Source organism: Aulonocara sp. 'chitande type north' Nkhata Bay, linkage group LG12, assembly GCF_057382095.1.
Source record: "Aulonocara sp. 'chitande type north' Nkhata Bay isolate Kocher_YH1m ecotype deep benthic linkage group LG12, A_spYH_male_GT1.1, whole genome shotgun sequence".
Lineage (NCBI taxonomy): Eukaryota > Metazoa > Chordata > Actinopteri > Cichliformes > Cichlidae > Aulonocara > Aulonocara sp. 'chitande type north' Nkhata Bay.
Genome location: NC_141355.1, coordinates 545 through 19971, shown reverse-complemented (window position 1 = coordinate 19971; position 19427 = coordinate 545). Strand labels below are relative to the sequence as shown.

At 39.6% G+C, this 19427-nt stretch overlaps 1 protein-coding gene across 1 annotated transcript; it reads right to left on the bottom strand.

Annotated features, from left to right (window-relative positions):
- Positions 1-1442: 1442 nt before the first annotated feature.
- On the bottom strand, positions 1443-16179 carry LOC147316584 (uncharacterized). The gene is made up of 7 exons (XM_086313085.1): positions 15222-16179; positions 6222-15001; positions 5901-6037; positions 5589-5811; positions 4282-5470; positions 3956-4092; positions 1443-3869 (listed from the first exon to the last, which is right to left on the bottom strand). Exon 2 carries the CDS (start codon positions 14977-14979, stop codon positions 7465-7467), a length of 7515 nt encoding a protein of 2504 aa, XP_086169211.1. The 5' UTR covers positions 14980-15001; positions 15222-16179; the 3' UTR covers positions 1443-3869; positions 3956-4092; positions 4282-5470; positions 5589-5811; positions 5901-6037; positions 6222-7464.
- Between the last annotated feature and the right edge of the window lie 3248 nt (positions 16180-19427).

The following is a 19427-nucleotide window of genomic DNA, read 5'->3' as shown; positions in this document are numbered from 1 at the left end:
GCGGTCATTCTTACACCGTTTTGTTCAGAAGAGATGGGGGAATCTTCCAGTGTTTACAATTTCTCATTAAAATATGAATTATTAAAGATATTTGACTTCTAATGCACCATAACTGAGTAGAGCGAAGCAAAAACTGCCTTGACTTGCCCTCAAACAACGCTTTGTAACTTGAAATCTATTTGGAGTATCGATATCATTCTTTCACCGTAAGAGACAGCAGGCTTTGGTGAACAATCATGGAAATTTTCAGGTCTCTGTGGAAATCCAACAAAAAGTTATGACGAGAGAAAAAAGTGGTTCATTTCCACAGTTTGAAATCTGAAGAAATCTGAGCGAAGGACGAATTTCCTACCCTCAAACAAGTCCAACTCATTTCAGAACGGTAATAGGTGAGAAAGAAATTCTTGAATTGTGAGCGTCAGGGGTGTCTGAAGATATTCGGGGACAAGCCTCATGTCTTAACTTTGCTTCGTTAAGGAGATATGACGATTCGAATATGCCTCTCATTACAGAAATCCAGCGGTGATTTTGAACAAGCTCTCCATTCACTTTATATGGAGAGTTTTCTGACCTTGTGTTAGTCTGAGGAGATTTGCAAAAATTCTATAAATCCCACAACAATGATGGTGACATTTTCTGAAAGCCAGCAAAAATACCTACGTTTTGATGTATAATTTGTGGAAGTTGAGTGAAAATTGAGCAAGTAGCAGGAAGTTGTTCAGACATGAAGTGAAAATTGCAAAACCTTCAGTGGCACACTGGAAGCCAAGAGCATAGCAACCATAACAACACATGTATTTTGTGAAAAATCACAATTTTGCAACTCAAAACTTTAAGAGGCATAAAAGTAAAACAGTAGAAGATTTGAAAAAGCTGAATCATACCTGAATAGCCCAATAATTTGTGAACATTTTAAAGTTTGAATGGTTGTTCTAGGTGAAAATATGAGGAAGTAGTTAAGTTTCAAAAACAAGCAAATTTTAGCAGAATTGCTGAAGTTTCCCATTCATTTCAATGGGACAAATTAAAGGAAAAAAGTGGAATATTTTAAAAAGTATAATAGTTAAAAATAGCAAAAATCATAGCGTAAATTAGCAGAAATAGCAGAATAGTTTAAAATTTGAACGGTGAAAATCGGCTGAAAATTGTGGAAGTAGTTAAGTGCCAAAAAGTGTACGGAAGCAACTAGAATAATAACTAGAAAAATTTGCATTTCCTGCGAAAATGCAGTGTGGATGCTTAAAGCTGAAGCTGTATGCAAAAAGTAGCTGAAAAAGCTGAAAAGTTGCAGAAATTGTAAAAACTTTGCAGAAGCAAAGGAACTTTGCTAAAATGGAATAACTTAGCAGAACTGCAATCACTTAGAGGAAACTGTAAAGCTGAAGCTGTCTGCTGAAAATAGTTGAAAATAGCTGAAGAAGCTGAAGAAATCAAAGTCAGTGTTTAAAAAGTTGTTGAAATTTTAATAACTTTGCAGAAGAACATCAAGTTAGCAAAAATGTAATAACTTAGCAGAAATGCAATAACTTAGAAGAAACATAACAATTCAGCAGAAATGTTGTAGTTTACCAGAAGCTACAACTTAGCAGAAATGTAATAATTGATTAAAAAATTAATAACTTGGCAGAAATATTACAACTTACCAGAACTGCTATAATTTTGCAGAAATGTAATTATTAGGAAAAAAATTTATACAGATAACAGCTGAAAACGATGAAGTAACCTCAAAGTTACTTGTTTAACTGTGAAAAATGACCAGAAACATTAGAAAAGAAAGAAAACCAATTCAATTCAATTTATATAGCAAGAAATCACAACAAAAGTCACCTTAAGGCGCTTCATAGATACAGAGAAAAACCCAACAATCATATGACATATGACCCCTATGAGCAAGCACTTTGGCGACAGTGGGAAGGAAAAACTCCCTTTTAACAGGAAGAAACCTCCAGCAGAACCAGGCTCAGGGAGGGGCGGCCATCTGCTGCGACCGGTTGGGGTGAGAGAAGGAAGACAGGAATACCAGCCAGCAGATAAACTGATGTGAAACAAAACCAAGGTAAAATTGCAGAATTTACACAGTTGGTGAAATGTAAAAATGGCAACATAAAAACCCCAAACAAACAAACAAAAAAAAACCAAACAACATTTAGTTAATAAATGCACAAGATGATTCGATGATAAATATGGTACCAATCTACAAAATACTGTCGAAATGAAGTCCACATTGTGATATATTTCAGGTGTGGAGAGTCACACAGCTAAACAATCGATGTGCATATTTAAAGAATCAAATAAAGAACATTGTTGTGGAATAAATTACAGTGAATAATAATCACTGCCCTGCGTTAGAGAGTGACTTATGATGAGGTATTAATTGGCTTAACTTTACCTCTAACAGCTTTTCAGATAGTGCTGTGACCAGGGTGAAATCCATCATAAAGTAACTGTAAACAGTAGAACCATTAGCATGAATGTTATGGTTCTACCCTGATCAAAACTCAAGTCTGCTGTTTGACCTGATATAAAATGATAAAGAGGAACACATATAAATGACCTTTATGAACTTTTCAAAATGACTTTATATGTCTGACCCATTATCTATATATATTAGAGCAGATGTGGAAAACCACTGTTAGACCTACTCTATACTAACACAAACACAGTCAAAAATTCATTGCTAGTGTGACATGTGGTCCTTTTTGCCTTTGACCAATGATATGCTGGTTACTTGGACCAGTTTAGTATTTGCTGTCACAGAGGAATGTTAACCATAAATCCAAAAGACAAAACTGAAAAAATATGTTAATTGCAAACATGTTTTTGCTTAGTAAGAGGATTGAAATTACATGGAAACTGTCACCTTAAAGCCTCATTGTAAATATCATCACAAACAGATGTTTTCCACACGGTTAACAAAGCTCCACCACATCCAATCACTGCATATAAATCTAAAAGAAAACAACAACAAATAAAATGTAATTAACACAAGTGAAGTCTAAGGAGCTTGGAAAGAAAAGCGTCTGGACTTCTTTGAGTTCCTTGAAGACGTTTCACCTCTCATCCGAGAAGCTTCTTCAGTTCTAAGGGTCAATGGTGGAGAGTCCCAGATTTAAACCCAGTGGGAGTTTCCCCCCAAAGAGGGACAAAGAACCCCCTGATGATCCTCTACCTAATCACATGAGCCAAGGTGTGAAAGTGGGTGTGGGTCCCAATCAGCCAGGGTTTCGGGTGAGCTCATTGTGAAACCTGGCCCCACCCTATCATGTGATTTCCCGAGGTCAGGAAATCACCCACGCCCACTCCCAGGATGTGAGTGGACGTTACGGTGTCTGGGGAGGGAACTCAAAACTGGATTATAGATGGCAGACAGTTGGTGTCATAAACCACCGCCTCTGTTTAAAGATGGTCGCTCACAGTGGACGTAAATGGCTTCTTTCACTCCTCCATCTGTCCAAAATGTGAACATTGGCAAAGACTGACCTTTGTCCTTTAGATGCAGATGAACTGCTGAGTCTTGTCCCGTGGAGGTGGCTCTTCTATGTTGTGCCATGTGCTTGTGAAGTGGCTGTTTGGTCTCTCCGATGTAGAAGTCTGGGCATTCCTCGCTGCACTGTACAGCGTACACCACATTGTTAAGTTTGTGTTTAGGAGTTTTGTCTTTCGGGTGAACCAGTTTCTGTCTGAGTGTGTTACTGGGTCTGAAGTACACTGGGATGTCGTATTTGGAGAAAACTCTCCTGAGTTTTTCTGATACACCGGCTACATAGGGGATGACAATGTTGTTGTGTCTGTCTTTCTTATCCTCCCTCGCTGGTGTCTGATGTTCTTTTCTGTGAAGCTGGAATGCAGGCACACTGGACGAGCTTATTCTAAAAAATACAGAAAAAGGAACATTTTATTTGTGTTAAGGCCTAAAAACTACAAATAAGTTATACAATGAACAATATTGAAATACCTTATAGGTGCTGCAGGCCATATAACCAGAATCCAGAGCAATCTCACACTCACATGATGGTGAGGAAAGACATGAGCTCTGCAGTGAGGTTTGAATGTCTCAGTTGGAACACTGAAGAACTCAGAAGACAGCAATACCTGCACAGAGAGACAGAGTAGAAAAAGCATAGATTTGTAATCCATAATGTGAATTAAAACTCAAAAAGTGTCAACAAGTATAATCATTTGAGTGTGGAATTATTTATGCAATAAACAGGATTTTAATTAATTAATTGAATTAAAAAACACTGACATTTGTTTTTTTAAATCAAAGATAAAGAATCATACCGCTCTCTGCTCTGAGGATCACTGAGCATCTCTGACAGGAAATACAGTTTCCTCAGTATGAGTCATCATTGATGGTCTCAGAGGTGTGTAGTGTGGCAGCATGATGATGGTCTCCAGATCAGGCAGGAGGTCAGGTGATGGGTGTGTCATCTTCTCCATTGAAGACACACTGGTATGGCAGTTCATAACACAGCAGTCTCCTTGTGGCATGTAGTTATCTGTGCAGTCCAGCACTGATGGATCAAGTTTGGCTCAGCAGTTCATGAAGATGGTGTTAAGATGTTGTTGTTTCAGCTGAGGATGGTGAAGTTTGAAGGTTTTGCCACAAAGGAGACTGTGCCGTGTCTGAAAAAATATATCTACAAAACAAGTGCTTTTAACACCACCCACCCAGCTCAGCCCCCAAGTGTCTATGTAATGCTGGTATGGGGTGTCGGTTACTAAGTCTAATTAGTACATAGGGGATGACAATGTTGTTGCATCTGTCTTTCTTATCCTCCCTCGCTGGTATCTGATGTTCTTTTCTGTGCATCTTTGCTGACTTTATAAACGCCCAATTAGGATATCCACACGTTTTGAGTGCTTCCTTTACATGTGTGTGTTCCTTCTTTTTCCCTTCAGGCTTAGAGGGAACATGTTCTGCCCGGGGGGGGGGGGGGATGTGTCCTAATTACTCCAAGTTTGTGTTCCAGAGGGTGATGGAAGTCAAAGAGGAGGTACTGGTCCGTGTGTGTGGGCTTCCGGTAAACTTCGATGTTGAGTTTGCCGTTCTCTTCAATGTGCACAGCGCAGTCCAGGAAAGGCAGACAGTTGTCCTTTGTGTCTTCCCTGGTGAACTTGATGTTTTTATCCACGGCGTTAATGTGCGCAGTGAAGGATTCCACTTCTTGCCTTTTGATTTTGACCCAGGTGTCGTCTACATATCTCTACCAGTGGCTGGGTACTCTTCCTTTGAAAGAGCCAAGAGCCTTCCTTTCCACTTCCTCCATGTAAAGGTTGGCTACAACAGGTGACACAGGGGAACCCATGGCACAGCCATGTTTTTGTCTGTAGAAACCCTCGTTGTATTTGAAATATGTAGTGGTGAGGCAGAGGTCTAACAGTGTGCACATCTGATCGGGTGTGAAGTTGGTCCTGTCTTCCAAGGAGCTGTCTTCTTGCAGTCGTTTTCTGACAGTCTCCACTGCCTCTGTAGTGGGTATGCAAGTGAAGAGAGAGACTACATCAAAGGACATCATGAGAACCTTCACAGACATGACACAAGGGAAGACTTTTGATTTAATAACTAAGCTTAAAACAAGTGTTACCTTTGAATATTTGTGGGAAAAATCTGATGCTACCCCAAGAATACAAAGCCACACTGGAAATGATGACAGGCTTGCAGCCCTCTGTCTTCCTGGAGTGAGGTGCCCGATCAGTAGAAGTGAATTGACAGAAGTCAGTGTCTGTAAGAGTGGCCAAACACTGATACTCTGTCCACTTGCGTAGAGTCTAAGAAGCTGGAATGCAGGCACACTGGACGAGCTTGTTCTAAAAAATACAGAAAAAGGAACATTTTTTTTGTCTGTAGAAACCCTAAAAACTACAAATAAGTTATACAATGAACAATGTTGAAATACCTTATAGGTGCTGCGGGCCACATAACCAGAATCCAGAGCAATCTCACACTCACATGATGGTGAGGAAAGACATGAGCTCTGCAATGAGGTTTGAAGGCCTCAGTTGGGACACGGAAGAACTCAGAAGACAGCAATACCTGCACCGAGAGACAGAGTAGAAAAAGCATAGATTTGTAATCCATAATGTGAATTAAAACTCAAAAAGTGTCAACAAGTATAATCATTTGAGTGTGGAATTATTTATGCAATAAACAGGATTTTAATTAATTAATTGAATTAAAAACACTGACATTTTTTTTTATCAAAGATAAAGAATGATACCTCTCTCTGCTCTGAGGATCACTGAGCATCTCTGACAGGAAATACAGTTTCCTCAGTATGAGTCATCATTGATGGTCTCAGAGGTGTGTAGTGTGGTAGCATGATGATGGTCTCCAGATCAGGCAGGAGGTCAGGTGATGGGTGTGTCATCTTCTCCATTGAAGACACACTGGTATGGCAATTCATAACACAGCAGTCTCCTTGTGGCATGTAGTTATCTGTGCAGTCCAGCACTGATGGATCAGGTTTGGCTCAGCAGTTCATGAAGATGGTGTCTGAAAAAATATATCTAACAAAACACGTGCTTATAACACCACCCACCCAGCTCAGCCCCCAAGTGTCTATGTAATGCTGGTATGGGGTGTCGGTTACTAAGTCTAATTAGTGCATCAGAAAGCGGGGGCTACACCTAAAGCCCACACTTTTTGATGTCTTTGTTTATTAGCAGCTTTTTCCAGCTGCTCAGAGAATTCTGACTTGGCCTTTATCCACCCAAACCCAAACCCACCCGGATAAAGGCCAAGTCAAACTCACACACCATACCAGCATTACATAGACACTTGGGGGCTGATCTGGGTGGGTGGTGTTAAACTGTAGTCGGGAACTTTCAGAAAACTATCCATTTACTTCTAAATCAGTTTTTATACATATTCTGTAAGCTGTACTAATGTTTTTCTCTACATAATGTATCATTATAGACATCTCTGGTAGCCTAAAGATAGTTTATAACTTTTGACATTTTTTACCTGTAAAACATGATAAGCAAAAACTCATTCATCACAAAAACTTTTGATTCTACAAAAGCTACTATAATCAAGAAAATATAATTGTCTGTATTTATTCATGTGACCCATATTAAATACCTGCATTTATGTGGGATTTATTTATTTACTATTTCATATTTTCAAGCCCTTGGAGGGGAAGATCTCGTTTGTTGAGCTACATACGTCACAGTAAAAAGATTTAGTCATTTAAAACATGAGAATAAAAGAAATGATGTTGGTTTAATAAATGTTGCAGCACATTTTAGATCAGAGGTGCATGATAGCAGATGTTCTCTGCTCTGCATGAAGTTCAGCAATGATTTGGTGAAATGATTAATAACATTGCAATAAGAAAGGGTCTTCTTACAGACAGAGTAGGGAAGACAATTTTTTCAATGAAAAATATTTTTCATGCTCTACAATCAGTAAACTCTGTAACAAACATGATCTGTAATTGTTTCAAAACTCACCAGACGACTTCATGATTGGCTCGAGGACAGGACACAAAACACAGGGTTGTGGTAACTGTAATATGATCTCAGAACACCTGAATATAGACATTTCTGTGGCTGAGAAATAAAAATGAGGTCAAGCAGGGTGTTCTTGTCTGTAGTGCCAGAAGTGATCAGCTGTGAATACCCTCTCGACTGAAACTGCTCCAGAATCTGTTTTCTTCCACTCTGCAACTGGTTCTCATTAAAATCTCCACACACAATTATTGGGTGACAGTCCATTATTTCAAGTGAATCTAAAAGACTTACCAGGTTTTGCATGAATGGTGTCAAACTGTAGTCAGGGGGTCTGTACACAACAGCAATGAGTGCAGGGAATGGAGCCTGAACCTTCAACACTAAAAACTCAAGATCAGTGACATTATGTAGATACTGTTTTACCTGAACCTGAAAATGATTCCTCAAATACACAACAACTCCCCCACCACTTCTGCTGGCCATGTGAGGAAAGTTTGTGTAGGACACATGTCTGTTGCGTTTGAACATGGTGTAGCCATCCAAATGAAGACTGTCTGCAACAAAGGAGCCTTGAAGGTGAGACTCAGTGAGACACAAAACATCTGCTAAACACATTTCATGATGACTCTTGATGTCACTGATGTGAGATGGCAAACCCTCTGTATTGTGATGGATCAGTGTAAGAGTCTCAAGTCTGCTGGCTGTTTCTCTGACCTGAAGAAGAGGCATCATTTCCTCAACACTGGCTTGTCTCATGGTTTGGAGTGCTGCAGTTACCTCGGGATTGGAGTAAATCTTTTTCTCATCCAAGTCCTGCAAATAGAGTCCACTGAGAGACGTCACCCTGCTGAGAGCAACATAAGCCATACCTGGTTCAAAAATGTTCTTCATTGAAACTACAGCTGTCTGTGTTGTAAGACCCTGAGTTTTGTGAATTGTGCAAGCGAATGCTAGCTTTACAGGAAACTGTCTGCGTACTGCTCCTTTAAACTTCAGACTCTCCTCTGCTCTCTCAATGTAAACCAGATCATCAGAAGCTGCATTAGCACTGCGGTTGTGTCTCATAGGCTGCCGGTTGTCCATCCTGAGCCCCAGTTTAATTATGTGTCCATCATTTTCAGATCTCACCACCTTTATCAGTATACCAAAAGCACCGTTGACTAAACCGTTTAGTGTGTCCAAGTTTCTGGTCAGCATGACTCGAGCTCCTTCAGCAACATTCAGAGTGTCAGGTAAATCATTTCTCCCACCTGTAAATGGTTTGTCTCTTCGTTCCATTCTGCCTGTACATTTATCCTTCTGGAAATCGTCTGCATTGATGATTATGATGTTTGAATGAAGCTTCTTCAGGGTATCTGTGTTGTGGGATTCCACATTCTTGTTGGTGGCATAAATGTGTAAGACCTCAGTTGGACATTCTTCTGGTGCAGTCACAGCCTGTGACAACAAATCTCTGTCGCACTGAGAAAGCTCATCTGTCTTTTCTTTGACTCTAATCCTGTTCAGCATCTCTGCAAAGGCCACATCATCTTTCTGACGCATGATCTCGGTTAGAGTGATCATCTGAAAATGTTCCTGCCATAGGTCAATCTGTTCTGGATCGTAAACACAGAGAGGTTTAGACTGTCGCACTGGTGGCAGCTGGTAAAAATCTCCAACAGCTAAAACTGACATTCCACCAAAAGGTCTCTGAGTGCCTTTGATTTGTTTCAGTCTTGCATCCACATAAGCAAAAAGGGGTTTTGAAACCATTGAAATCTCATCAATAACAATAATTTCAGCATTCATCAGCTCAGATCTGACTTCATCCAGTTGGTTACCAAGTCCTTGAATGGGTGGTTTCAGACTCCTGGGTAGTTTCAGTAGAGAATGTAATGTAGAGCCATTGATAGAAAAAGCTGCTGTACCGGTAAATGAAGTCAGTAAAACAGTTGGATTTGATATGTCAGCTTCTTCTGCATTAGCAGGCAGTCTGCTCAGGATCTTTGATGCTTCAGAATGAATACACTTAATCAGATGTGACTTTCCAGTTCCTGCACCACCATTGATATAGAAGAAAAATGGATCTGGGTTCAAACCACAAACTCGCTGAATACACCAGTCTCTTATGGCATAGAACACGCAGGCCTGCTTCTGGTTCAGATTCTGATACATTACACGTACCACGGCTGGATCTACTGCAGGTTGTTCTCTGACGGCTCTGATCTTTGTTACAGCATCAGACTGACGACTGTAGTCGGGGACATTCTCCTGTTCGTTCTCATCATCAGAATGTCTCTCAGGAAGATTCTCATCACATTGCAGCCTCACAACTTCAGATTCAGGAGCAAGATTACACCATTCATCAATCACAACATCCCTATTTTGTTCAAACTCTTCCAGTGCACTCTCAATATCCTCAGAGTTCTTCTCATACTTGTCTTTATTTCTTTTCACAACCCTTTTCACAGACTCACTGTGGTCTGAACATGGAAGTCGTACAAAACCTGAGTTGTAGAAGGACTGATAGGTTTGGAACCCTTGTGGTTTCAGTTCCTGCTCTGATCTGTGTGGAAGGTAAAGTCTCAACAGTCGACCATAATATTGCTCAGGATCTTTTTCCTGTGAACAGTGGTAATATCTGATTATAGCTGGTTTATCATTCTTTCGCCTTTGTACAAATCCAAGCTGGTTTAGAAGAGGAAGCACATCTTTTCCTTCATTTGGACCACTCACCAACCTGCACAAGGCAGCAAAATCAGCCAGTGACATTTCCTCATATTCTGGGGTCTCAGGTCTGCATTTGTATTTATCACTCAAACTTGTCATCCAAATATTACAACTGTCATGTGTTGTGGTTTCCAGGAAGCTCATGGGCCGACTCATTTTTACTGGGTTATCATCTGTTGGTACAAATACAACACTGCGGGAACATTTTTTCATTTTTAGGCCACAGACTCGAGTCACACACTCCTGTGCGCTGATTTCTCTCTTTTTTGAGTAAGCCTGCATCACAGCTCTCATTTCATCACACTCATTGACGGTGTTCTTATCAGAGTTGTCAATAACTGTCTTCAGGTATTCAGAGAGGCCAGATTCTTTCTTTGTTATATATTTACAGAGGTATTCTATACATGAATAGGCATTCAAAATGAATGAGACATCTAAATTAGAGTTCCAGGCTTCAAGCAGGTCTGGGTTGTAATTGTTGATCCAACACTCATTTGGGTCACGTTTCAGAATCAGAGCTGTTTTCTTGTTTATGTCTTGGAGGCATTGTTCATACTCATTCATTGTTAAGTTGCATCGTGACAGAATCTGCTCTATGGTGAGGGAAGCAGCTTCAGGTTCCTTCAGCAGGTTCAACAAAGGTCTGAGTTTGGCTTTTGCAGCTTCAGTGTCTGAATCCTCATCCTGTCTCACAATCATTGTTCTTGTGGCTGGTGGTTTGGGAAACCCAAATCTACAACCAGAGTTCACACTCTTAAAGCATGTCTTTGTGTGGTTCTTGCTGTGCTTTTGTAGCTCAGTGACTTTTTTGTGCAGTTCAGGTTGTTTGTCTGGATCAGGGAGTTGAGCTGAGATGTATCTGTCAACAAAGTCACAGACAGTTTGGTCGTCATCCACATCTGCTTCTACCTTTTCTCGAATCCACAGCAACATGTGTATATGTGGACTACCTCTGTGCTGGAACTCAACTCTGTAAAAGTAATCAATTATCTCACCAAGGGGCTGTGCAGGAGAAAAAAGCAAATCTCTGAACAAAGCCTCAACACGTTTATCAAACATTCGCATGGTGGTTACTGGATTTGATCTTAGAATTTCACACTTTTCTGACCAGTCCAGGGCTTCAAAATCAACCTCTTCACCTTGCTGTCTCTTTATTGCTTGAATCACTTCAGGCCATCTCATCTCAGCAGCAGAGAAAGTGACAAAGAACTGAGGTGTTCCTATTTGGCGAACCATGCTGAATAGATCTCTGGTAGTTTTCTGCCAGTAAGCTGGAGTTCCTCTGAGTGGCTGCATAAATCTGATTGCATCTTTATTTCTTACCAGCTTCTCTACTTCTGTCTTACTTTGTAACATTCCTGATGTGATTTTGCGTCCATCTTTGGTCATAGTTTTACCTTTCCTTAGCTGTATCGTCATACTGGAATTAGCCAAGTGTATTTCAGTGACAAACTGTGAGAAAAACAGGTAATTTGTGTCTTTAGCAAATCTTGCATCAATGTTGAAAAGCCTTGATTTGAAGTAAGCACTTGGTGTGAGTTTAAGACGTCTCTTTTCATCCAGTGTATTCTGACCAGTAGGAAACTGCACAGGAAATGCCATGGCTTCCAAATGAGGAGTTCTGAAGAAGCTAACAGGATTGTTTCTTTCTGCAGGAGCCACACAATATGTGTTATCAGTGAAACAGAGAATCTCTTCTGAAATGTCTACAGGCTGCAGACAACTTTCTAGAGCAAAACCTCCATTGTTCAAATCACTTTCTGGTTCATCTGGATTTTGTTCCTCTGGTTGTTCATCACAGGATTGCATATTAATATCTTGGTCACTTTGAGACTCACTTTCACACAAAAGGGCATCTTTTTCATAGTTGTCAATTTCCATTAAATCTGCTTCATTATAATCATCACTTGCCATGCTGGCTTCATCACTGCTGTCATCATCAGGTAACGTTGGATCACAAAGCAATGCATCATCTCTGATAATAATATCTGTGTACTGTGGATGAATTTGTTTCAGTTTACGCAGAGCTTGAATGAGTTTAGACCAGGTGACAGTCTGGAACAGCTGATGGCCTTTGTAGCACAGTCGTCTTTTCAGCTTTATCCTCATGATCTGTGATTGGCTTCTGATCCTCGGTAAACTGTCAACTGTTTGTTGGACCTCAGATGGTACACACACCACATTACCACGTATGAGTCTCTGTCTCCCCTTTGGAAGAGGAATAATCTTAGCAAATGGTATGCATTTGGCAATCAGATGTCTCTCCAGAATGTTGAGATCACAAAGTTCAGCTGGAATATCCTGCAGTTCTAAACCATTAACAGCAGCAAGCCTGGGCATGCATCCACTTTTGAGGGAACTGTGACATGTGTGACAGATATACTCTTTTTTTCTCTCAACAGGAAAGCTGCAGTGATCATGACATGCTTCATCACACACATGAACAAATTTACCAGTTAGGCACTGATGAGCTACAGTCTGGTGTTTTGAGTAATTTTCTCTTTTGCAGATTTTCACCTGATTAGGAAAAGAAGCTTTTAGACAAACAGTACAAACATAAGATGGTGCTGACTTAATGTTTGATCTGAAACGAGATATGGCCTCATTCATTAAAGTGTTCTCTGGATGACACTGTAAAGTCTCAGCTGGTCGATGCATCTGGCGATATTTCCGTTTTATATTCATTGCACATCTGATATTATGCATCTGTCTGAAAGAAAAACCGTTCCAATATTTTACTCTCATTCGTTCTCTCATATTGTCCTTGTGTTGTTGCTGAAATTGTTTTTCTTCTCCATACCGCTTTGTCATATAAGATCGTTTTTTCTGTTTAAAATCTTCGCTTTTTTTATATAGGTTATATACATATGACCTCATGTAAGCTTTATGTTTCTCTCTGAATCCAGCACAAGTTCTGTATATTCTTCTTATACGCTCTTTCTGCTTTTCTCTGAATATGGGAGACTCTCTATATGTTCTTGTTACACGTTTCTTCTGCTTTTCTCTGAATATGGGAGACTCTCTATATGTTCTTGTTACACGTTCCTTCTGCTTTTTTCTGAATAGGGGATTGTCTTTATATGTCCTTATGAAACATTCTCTTTTTCTCTCTCTAATTTTAGCACTTTCCCTATACATCTTTCTTAAATGTTCTCTCTGTTTCTCCTTATAGGTAGCATTTAATTTATACAATTCATTTTTGTACATGCTCTTTTTCTGTCTGTGATCAGGATCATTACACTTCTTAGTTGAGTTTTTTTTCTTTGTCTTGAAGCTTTCATCAAACCTGTACATCTGCCTTTCTTTCTTCTTCTGATTTTCCTTTCTCTGTGGTACTTTTTCTTGGGCTAATAATCTTCTCCTTATTTTTCTCCTTTGCTGTTTATTATATTTCAGCAGTTTATCTGAGAGTTCCTCTGTTATATTAGTTAAACAGTAGGCAGTGTTTGAATCATTCTGAGGAACAGAATCTGATGTTACCTGCGTTTCTCTCACAGAGGATGCAGATGTTTCTTTTTCTAAATACTCAGAAGGAAGATGGTTGTTTTCAGTAGCAGCTGTCTCATTTGAATAATCCACTCTGGATGATGTCACTTCAGTCGTTAAAGTGTCTCTCACAGTCTTCTGTGTCTGGTCAGTAGATCTTTGGGAGTTTATTTCATGAACGGCTTCATTTAAAGCTGGTGCTGTAACAGTTGTAGCTGTTTGTCTGTATTCGGTGGTTTGATTAGCATCTCTTTGGTCAGCAGCGTTTTCACTGTGAAACTCGATGGGCTGTAGCTCATAAGTGCAGCTTGGTGCGATGCTGAACATTCTGTACAAACGTTTGATCCTGTCAATCATGTCATTAAGACGTGTGAATTTCAACATAACTGCAGTTCCACCACTTACACTTAGCGACAATGGCATACCAGTAGACTTACGTGGGTGAGGATCAAAATATGCATATTCACCTGAAGTCAGCCTGCTAACAGCGATGACTGTTCCTCCCATGACTAGCAAAGCATAGCGAACGTCTGAAGCCAAACACTGTAATCCCTGTTCAAGGCTCGTAAAGTGATCTGTACCATCAAATGTGCCGTAATGAGCAAACTGAGACATGTCGACTTGATACTCGTGTGTGCGGCTGGTAACAACTGAGGGAAGTTCATCGCAGGCTAGAAACACACTGTTCACAAACCTCAGTCTGGCATCTGAATAGACGGCATGGCCTTTGTCCAACACACGGTTTAGATCTGCTCTGGTAATAAATTCATCCTCGTGTAAGAATGACAGGAAAACCAAGCTGTTAGCCATGCATTGCTGATTCCGGTACTTTCCATACCTAGGAGCGGCCTGGCTTCGGGAAGCACAGACGCTACTCACTCGTGGACTTTCACTGTTTGTAACCTGTACATGAGACTGTCCTGGAGCTTGTCCATCATGCTGTGTTTGTACAGTTAGCTGGGGTTTAGTCTGGATTACCTGCATAACTTCAGGCTCTGGGACAGACACTGAGGGAACACTTCTTTTTACTACATCTGCATAAGACACTGTGGCTGTCTCTCCATCATGCTGTGTTTGTACAGTTAGCTGGGGTTTAGTCTGGATTACCTGCATAACTCCAGGCTCTGGGACAGACACTGAGGGAACACTTCTCTTTACCACATCTGCATAAGACACTGTGGCTGTCTGAACACTGCTCTGCACTTCTGTGCTGGGAAAAGCTGAAACACACACCTTTACCTGCTCACTGCTCTGAGAAACATTCACCTGTTCTTTCTGCTTTTGCCATCTAAGCTTCTGGGACTGCGACCTTTGACTTTTTCTTGGCATTTTGCTGAAGTACAATCTGGAACTTATATGTGGTTATACACAAATATAAACAAAACTGAACCTTGAAACACAGAAAAACTTATAACTCCTTAAGTTACTGTTAAATCTGAGAAATGTACTATTATACTATAAAATGTTTTTATGAATATATGAATAGATGTTAAAAAGCTGCTTTGTACTCCAAACTCAAAATAAAGGAAATTCAAAGTTCTCTGGAAACAATTTGGTGCGTTTTATTGTACCTCTTTTAGAAACGGGGTTTCTTCAGCTGGATGTTCTGCAGCAGTCAGGAAACAGGAAGTCTGGGTCCTCAGGCACTTCTCGATGACAATACTGACTGAATACTTACACTGAGTGACAAAATGGGTTAGTCCTTAAATAATAATACTATAAACTTGCAGTCAAATGTTATAGCCAATGAAACAGACTAACAGACTGGATCTGATTTATTATTTATCTGAATGTATGTATTACAAAATAACCAGATTATCTTATTACAAATAAACTTATAAAAAGGTGATATTTTATACAATTGATCAAAGTAAGCCAAACTAGCAGTCCAAACTAAAGTCTAATGCAAAATTAAAATGACAAATGTAGGGCTGTGTAAGTAGTTTCTACTATAAGTTCTACTGTACTGTAATTCTACTACTGTATATTCAACTTGTAATTTAAAGCAAAATGACTGAATGTGAGAGAGCTTAATGACAGGAAAGAAAGAGCAGTGAGAGCAGAGATCTCTCAGAATTCTGTAACAGATAGATCAAGTTCTGGTAACTTGGATTTCTGAAAATTGGATTCTGAAAGGATTCTCAAAACTTGGATTCTCAAATTAGATAGAGCAGTAGAGATAGAGGGATACAAGATGGAATGGCTTTCAAATTAGATAGAGCGGTAGAGATAGAGGGATACAAGATAGAATGGCTTTCAAATTAGATAGAGCAGTAGGGATAGAGGGATACAAGATAGAATGGCTTTCAAATTAGATAGAGCAGTAGGGATAGAGGGATACAAGATAGAATGGCTTTCAAATTAGATAGAGCAGTAGGGATAGAGGGATACAAGATAGAATGGCTTTCAAATTAGATAGAGTTGGGAGAGTGATAGGATAGACAGAATTGCTTATAATGATAGAGAGAGAGAGGATCTTCTGCAGCAGGTCACCTGTAAGACACAAAAGGCATGGAATTAGTCATATTTCCAACATGCTTGGATTTACCATATTCTTCAGACTATATGGCACACCTAAAATCCTGTCATTATCTCAAAAACATACAATGTGCCTAGCGTATCGATTCTGGTTATGCTTACTGACCTCAAACGGGATTTCTGTGGTACACAGCGCTCAAAATTCTGTCAAATATTTTAGTAAGACTTCGTAAGCTACAAAGCTGCGCTGCTTGATGTATTGTCAGAGCATTATGGCTACCATAGTCAGGACCCTCGCAGAGTAATTCGTACGGTGCTTCAACATAACATTATGGTGTGTGTACAAGGACCTGGCACGTGCTAAGAGACATGCTTAAGAAGCAGATTTCAAACTGATCAACCCATGAAGAGTTTGATGGATTTGTGGATGAGGAATGAACTGAAAAAGTGAGTGTATTGTTCTGTATTTTATGTGTTACAACTGAACAGTGTTGAGAGTTGTTTGTGAATGACTTGAATAAAGTTTGACTTATCTGACTGTTTGTTTGGCTTAATCTGCCTTAAAAACAGGCTTGTTTATTGACATTATGCCTTATAATCTCAAAAATACAATACATGTAGGGCTTTAAATACTAAAGACTTCTACAGTAAATTATTGGACTGAACAGAATGACAATGTTTAACAAATGATGGTGGAACTGTTATAAGGACATTTTTACATTCTATTAAAACAATAAACTAAGTCTATAAACTCAAACTAAGACGTGCTGCTACAGTAACTTACTGTAAATATTAAATGGTCCAACAAAACCAACACACTGAGGTTACAGCAGACAGTTTCAGGTCACTTTGTATGAATTTTGGCAAAATGAGAAATTTGGAGACAGCTAGTTTCTACACAGCAGTTTCTACATATTTCAGTCACATTTGGGGCATGTTTGATACACAGCAATAAGCACTACACTAAATCTATAATAAACTTATCATAGCTGATATAAAGGCCTAATTAGCAAAATTTAGTATGATGATCATTTCTTTGTAGATCATTTCATGATAAAAAGAACAGAAGTGAGTGCTGTATCTGAGCTGTTGCATGTAAGATCTTAGCTGGAGATTCCCACATTTCTTAAACAAACAAACAAACAAACATGACTTTCAGACACAGTTCATCTTTTGTAAATTAGGGCAGGATTATTTTCAAAAAACAGCCTTGATAAAAATATCAGGCCACTATAAAATGTCTTATGTTTATATCCCACCTATATTTTGCAAGTCATTATGACAAATTACAAAAAGCAGTTTTTAGGCAGTGATTTAAGGGAAGAAGCTTTTGAAATCCACAATGCCCTACCACCAGTGGTCTCAAACTCTGGTCCTTAAGGCCTGGTGTCCAGAAACTTTTCTATGTGTCCCTGTTGCAACACACCTGAATAACATTAGTAGGTCATTAGCAAAACTCTACAGAACGTGACTGCATGCTGAGGTGGTAATTCAGCCATTTGATTCATGTTATAGCAGCTCATGAGTGAATGAACATGATGCAATGAAAGTACTTTTAGAAGTACATTTTTCCAAACACTTAAATTACTTAAATTTGAACAGTCTTCGGGGATGCCACTTCAACACAGTCAAATTCTATACTCTCACTAATGACCTACAAATGTTATTCAGGTGTTTTGTAACAGGGACACGTGGAAAAGCTTCAGGACACCGGCCCTTGAAGAGTGGAGTTTGAGACCCCTGCCCTATGTGAATATTTAATTGTCCCTAAACTGCTAGTCGTGAGCTGCTCTAATGTGAAACAAACACATATAGTTCTGTAAAGGTTTACAAAGAGATTTCTAAGGATCTGGAGACCCCATAAAACAAAAACGCTCCCAGATATTGTAGCTGAACAGGCAAAAACAAGTTGCCTAATAATATCTCGATGATAACCAAGAGCTGTGCTGACTAACTGCACTAAACTGAATCATCTATAGTGAGAGAAAAACACCAGCATTAAAGTCAAACATGGTGCTGTTACTGTGATATCCCAGAGTTCCTTTACTACTTCAGGACCTACATCAACTCATCAGGTCCTGGGCTTAAGTTTAATCACACTTAGGATCTGAAGCACACAAGCAAGTCCAATTGAATGAATGAAACAAAACACTTGGTGTAAACGAATCAGTCTGGACTTTAATGAAATTAAGATACTTGGTATGACTTGAAAACCCTATCCATCCATCCATCCATCCATTCGCTTCCGCTTATCCTTTTCAGGGGGCACTGGAGCCTATCCCACCTGTCATAGGGCGAGAGGCAGGGTACACCCTGGACAGGTCGCCAGTCTGTCGCAGGGCCAACACACAGGGACAGACAACCATTCGCACTCACATTCATTCGCAGATACACACCTAGTGACAATTTGGATTATTCAATTAACCTATCCCCACAAGCTGCATGTCTTTGGACGGTGGGAGGAAGTCGGAGTACCCGGAGAGAACCCACGCAAACACCGGGAGAACATGCAAACTCCACACAGAAAGACCCCGGCCTGATGTTGGAATTAAACTCAGGACCTTCTTGCTGTGCGGCAACAGTGCTAACCACCGTGGTACTTGGTATGACTTGAAAACCCTATATTGGGCCTTAATTAAGACTTTTTTCTTTTCTTTTTTTGCCTGTCCTGTTTGGATCTAATTAAGACAATTCTGAAATTATAGTGGACCAAAATCAACCAGTGATGTAAACCAGTCATTACCAGTTACTGTAAATGCTTGATGGTAATTGTTGCTATCAGGGCATCCACAGCTGGGTATTAGAGACCAATATGTTTTTACATTAGACCAGGTTGTTCTGGTTCAAAAATGAAATCATCACTTTAAAACTGCTTTTTGTATTTATCCAGGTCATCCTTGTTAGATGATTTGAAACATGTGAAAAAAAGCATAAACAAAATAAATCTGCAAGGAAGAAAGACCTTTCTCAGCACTGTACCGCAGACAAAACCTATACTTACCAGACTTGCGACGATCAGATCAGTATCCTAGAGAAAGGAAACAACACATCAGATCACTGTTTAATGACTTACACTGTTGAACCTCTTCACACACAATCCAATTTACTGTGACATGAAATAACTAGTAAGATCCTCAATTTCTTCAAGCCTTTATGAACTCACTGTAGTCTAAAGAGGACAAACTTTAGTTACAGAGTCTCACATGACGATAACATGTGTAATAAAGGCATGCATACTACAGAAGTGCAAAGAAGAGGCACCAATATTTGTTGGTACAGATTATGGCTTTTTAGCTCCA

Coding starts and splice junctions, on each gene's coding strand:
- LOC147316584 (XM_086313085.1), bottom strand. CDS start 14,979: ATGCCAAGAAAAAGTCAAAGGTCGCAGTCCCAGAAGCTTAGATGGCAA.